The sequence below is a fragment of the Mandrillus leucophaeus genome, unplaced genomic scaffold (genome assembly GCF_000951045.1).
Source record: "Mandrillus leucophaeus isolate KB7577 unplaced genomic scaffold, Mleu.le_1.0 Scaffold185, whole genome shotgun sequence".
Classification (NCBI taxonomy): domain Eukaryota; kingdom Metazoa; phylum Chordata; class Mammalia; order Primates; family Cercopithecidae; genus Mandrillus; species Mandrillus leucophaeus.
Genome location: NW_012101865.1, coordinates 216,782 through 221,060, shown reverse-complemented (window position 1 = coordinate 221,060; position 4,279 = coordinate 216,782). Strand labels below are relative to the sequence as shown.

Sequence of the window (4,279 nt, the reverse complement as noted above, 5' to 3'; positions counted from 1 at the left end):
CTTATGTGGCCGGCCGCGGTGGTGCACGCCTGTAATCCAGCACTTGGAGAGGCTGAGGGAGGTGGATCATTTGAGGCCAGAAGTTCCAGACCAACCTGGCCAACACAATGAAACCCCGTCTCTACTACAAATACAAAAATTAGCCGGAGGTGGTGGTGCATGCCTGTAATCCCAGGTACTCAAGAGGCTGAGGCACAAGAATCACTTGAACCAGGGAAGCAGAGGTTGCAGTGAGCTGAGATTACATCATTGCACTCTAGCCTGGCCGACAGAGTGAGACTCTGTCTCAAAAAAAAAAAAAAGGCTTGTGTGAAGAGCATCTACTAGCTGGGTCTAGTGCTGTTTTAGAGACAGAAAGAGCCATTCAGAGTGTGGTGGACAGACACATATTACAAAAGGCGATTCTATTTCTGGACGTGATCAACAGCAGGAGACAGATCTGATCTATAATAGACATTTTCACATGTGTTTTATCAGTTACTGCTTCTAATACTCATCCCTGTTTTTCCACATGAGGAAACAGTTCTGGGGTTCCATGGCTGGTGAGAGGAGGCGCCAGAGTCTGAGCCCACATGCTTCCCGCTCCCAAGCCAGGCCTCTGACTGTAACATCAGCAGCGTGCCAAACAAACTTTAGATTTCTTTTTTTAATTCAAATACATTTAATTGACTTATTTGGGCCCTAGTTTTCTCATCTGTAAATAGGGGTAACAGCATGGACTCCCTCAGGGCCGTTTGAGTGTCCAAGGAGGCTAAACCACGCCTCGCCTCAAGGGCAGTGTCACCACCTCCCCCATTAGTCTTGGTAAATGGGAGCAATTTTTTTTTTTGAGGCTGAGTCTTGCTCTGCCTCCCAGGCTGGAGTGCAGTGGCTTGATCTAGGCTCACTGCAAGCTCCGCCTCTTGGGTTCACGCCATTCTCCTGCCTTAGCCTCCTGAGTAGCTGGGACTACAGGTGCCCGCCAACACATCTGGCAAATTTTTGTAGTTTTAGTAGAGATGGGGTTTCACCATGTTGGCCAGGCTGGTCTCGAACTCCTGACCTCAGGTGATCTGCCCACCTCAGCCTCCCAAAGTGCTGGTATAGGCATAAGCCACTGCGCCAGGCCAAACCAGTGCTTCATATGCACTTACCATGCAGTCCTCTGAGCAACCCTTTGAGGTAGGTAGGGCTACCGTGCCCCTTGCAGAGGGGAGGAAGTGGATGCCCTAAAACGTGAAGCCCAGAGCAAGACTCCATCTCAAAATAAATAAATAAATAAATAAATAAATAAATAAAATCACATGTCCACGGGTGCACCTCCAGTTTCAACAGGCAGCCTAGCATCCCAGCGCAGTTGTATCTTCAAAATAATACTTGGCTGGGGCTTAAGGAATGACTCCAATGCGGGGAGTTCTGAGCATCAGGATGTATGTGGCAGGCAATTTCCAGTGCCTCATTGCATGTCCCTGTATGGGAAATCACCATCTTACCTCTTAGTGGAAATGAGCAGGCTGGGTGTGGTGGCTCATGCCTGTAATCCCAGCACTTTGGGAGGCTGAGGCAGGAGGATTGCTTGAGCCCAGAAGTTCGAGACCAGCCTGGGCAACAGAGTGAGACCCCATCTCTACAAAAAAGTTTAAAAATTAGATGGGCATGGTGGCATGCACCAGTGGTCCCAGCTACTCAGGAGACTGAGGCAGAAGGATTCCTTGAGCTCAGGAGGTTGAGGCTGCAGTGAGCCGTGTTCACCCTACTGCACTCTGCACTCTAGCCTGGGCAAGACCCTGTTTCCAAAAAAACAAAAAAAAAAAAAAAAAAGAAGAGAAAGAAATGAGCTTAAAGTGCTGGAGAATGGCTACTGAAAGGTCAAATAAGATGAGGCCAGATAAATGACCATTGAATTTAGCAGCATGGAGGTCATTGGTTCAGGGACATGGTGGGGAGAGACCCCAGACTGGAGTGAGTTGAAGAGAGAATAGTAATAAGGAAGTAGAGACAAGCTCAGGCTACTCTGGAGAAAGTTTACTGCGCAAAGGAGCAGAAAAATGGGCCAGTAATTGGAGAGGGTGACGAGGTAAGGTATAGTTGTGTGTCATGGGGAGTAGAGTCAACATAACAAAAATTTACCATGGTAACTATTTTTAAATGTACAGTTCAGTGGTAATTAATACATCATAATGTTGTGTAACTATCACCACCATTCATGTCCATAACTCCTTCCACCTTGTGAAACTAAACTCTGTACCTATTCCCCATTCCCCTCTCTCCCCAGCCCCTGACAACCACCCTTCTACTCTCTGTCCCTGCAATTTTGACTAAGTATTTCATATAAGTGGAATCACACAGTATTTGTTTTTTTGTGATTGGCTTATTTCACGTAGCTTAATGTCCTCAGGGTTCATCTATGTTGTAGCATATATCAGAATTTCTTTCCTTTTTGGCTGGGCGCGGTGGCTCAGGCCTGTAATCCCAACACTTTGGGAGGCCAAGGGAGCCGAATCACTTGAGGTCAGGAGTTTGAGACCAGCCTGGTCAACACGGTGAAACCCCATCTCTACTAAAAATACACAGATTAGCTGGGTGTGGTGGTGTGTGCCTATAGTTCAGCTACTCGGGAGGCTGAGGTGGGAGAATCGCTTGAACCTGGGAGGTGGAGGTTGCAGTGAGCCGAGATCACAACACTGCACTCTAGCCTGGGTGATAGAGTGACACCCGGTCTCAGAAAAATAAAAAGTACATGAAAAGGGGTAGGGTTGGGTGTAGACTCTGGAAGGTGGATTTTGAGAGCAGGGCATTGCACCCAGGCTGAGGAGAGAGGAGAAGGGTGCAGTCGTCCAGAGAACCGGAAGTCTGTCCTCGTGTGCTGAGGGCTTGGATGCCAGGGCCAGGCGTAACGTTTGTCTGTTTGTCTCCAGTGCCAGCGCCAGCGCCAACCCCCCAGCAGGCCCCACCGCCTCCATCCCTCGTCCCCTTGGAGGCTACTGACAGCATGCTGGAGCTGCCGCACCCACTCCTGCAGCAGACTGAGGACCAGTTCCTGTCCCCGACCCTGGCGTGCAGCTCCCCTCTGATCAGCTTCTCCCCGTCCTTGGACCAGGACGACTACCTGTGGGGCTTGGAGGCGGGTGAGGGCATCAGCGACCTCTTCGACTCCTACGACCTCGGGGACCTGTTGATTAATTGAGTGGCCCCGCCTGCCCCCAGCAGCCTGCCCCTGACTCTACCTCCTCACAAACAGGCTGACAGGCCCTCTGCCTGCACAGGGACATTGGACACTAGGTGCTGCCCTCAGGGAATGGTGTCTCCTCGCCTTTCCCACCCCAGCCGGCAGAAGCTGTGTGGGGAGATGTGAATGGTACGGGTGAGGAGGGGATAAGGGTGTGGGTCCTCACCTTCCTAATGGAAGCTGGGCCTGGGGAGGCCCATCCAGTCTTCTGACCTCTGACCTCTCACGAGAAGGCTGCAGGTGAGGTGGCCAAGTCCAGGGAAAGGCCCTGCTACCTCCTTTTGAGGGGTAATTAGGACCCTCGACGTACCAAGAAGCACTTAATGCCTTTGTATTTATTTCAGGTTGAGTGGTTGGTTTGTGCTCCCTGAGTTTTAGCAGGGAGGTTGTTCTAGTTTTTAGTGAGGCCTCTGCAGACAGGCCCATCAGGGCCCATCGCTGTCCACGTTCCAGCGCAGGTCTGGGTTTCCAAGGGAGGGACCCAGGCCACGTCCCTGGTTTCCCCACAGTGGTGGGGCTGGGTCTCTGAGGGGCTGTCCAGTCGGCCAGAACGCTAATTGCACTTAGGCCTCACAATTCTAGTAAAGGGCAGCTGTGGGCCCTTTCGCCTCTCCCCCTGTTCTTGGCCTCACATCTCCAGCTGAGCTGCCAGTCTTGGCTTCCTGGTCACCTCTGTCCCAGAGATGGTTCCAGGGAGCCATCCTAAGGCAGGTAGCACTGTGGCTCCTTACCTCTCCCTCCCTTTGAGACGTAAAAATGGTCCAGCAGAGACAAGCTCCCAAGGAAAACAGACAGGAACATGGGGGCAGCTGTCATGGCTGTGGCGGGCACCTTTCCTCAGAGTTTCTTCCTTGGTCTGGTCCAGGAGCCATTTTGCACCAAGGACTTGGTAGGCAGAGGCAGCCCCACTGTAAAGAAGGGTCAGATTAAAACAAAAAACTGCCCAAAGCATCCCCTCCGCCCCCCGATGTGGCGCTGGCATCATTCTCTGCTTCCCTGGGAGGAAGTTTTTCACCATGTTATTGAAGGGGATGGTTCCTTAAGGACCGCTGCACCCCTCAGAGCTCACTC

The 4,279-nt window shown here is 51.5% G+C and overlaps 1 protein-coding gene across 1 annotated transcript in view; it reads left to right on the top strand.

The window, feature by feature from the left end:
* The window catches only part of E2F2 (E2F transcription factor 2), a 31,063-nt gene extending 27,127 nt beyond the window's left edge, over positions 1 to 3,936 (top strand). The window contains exon 7 of the mRNA XM_011977820.1: positions 2,898 to 3,936. Coding sequence (XP_011833210.1) covers positions 2,898 to 3,166 — 269 coding nt within the window. The 3' untranslated portion in view covers positions 3,167 to 3,936. The remainder of the gene's footprint in view (positions 1 to 2,897) is intronic.
* The last annotated feature ends 343 nt before the right edge of the window (positions 3,937 to 4,279 follow it).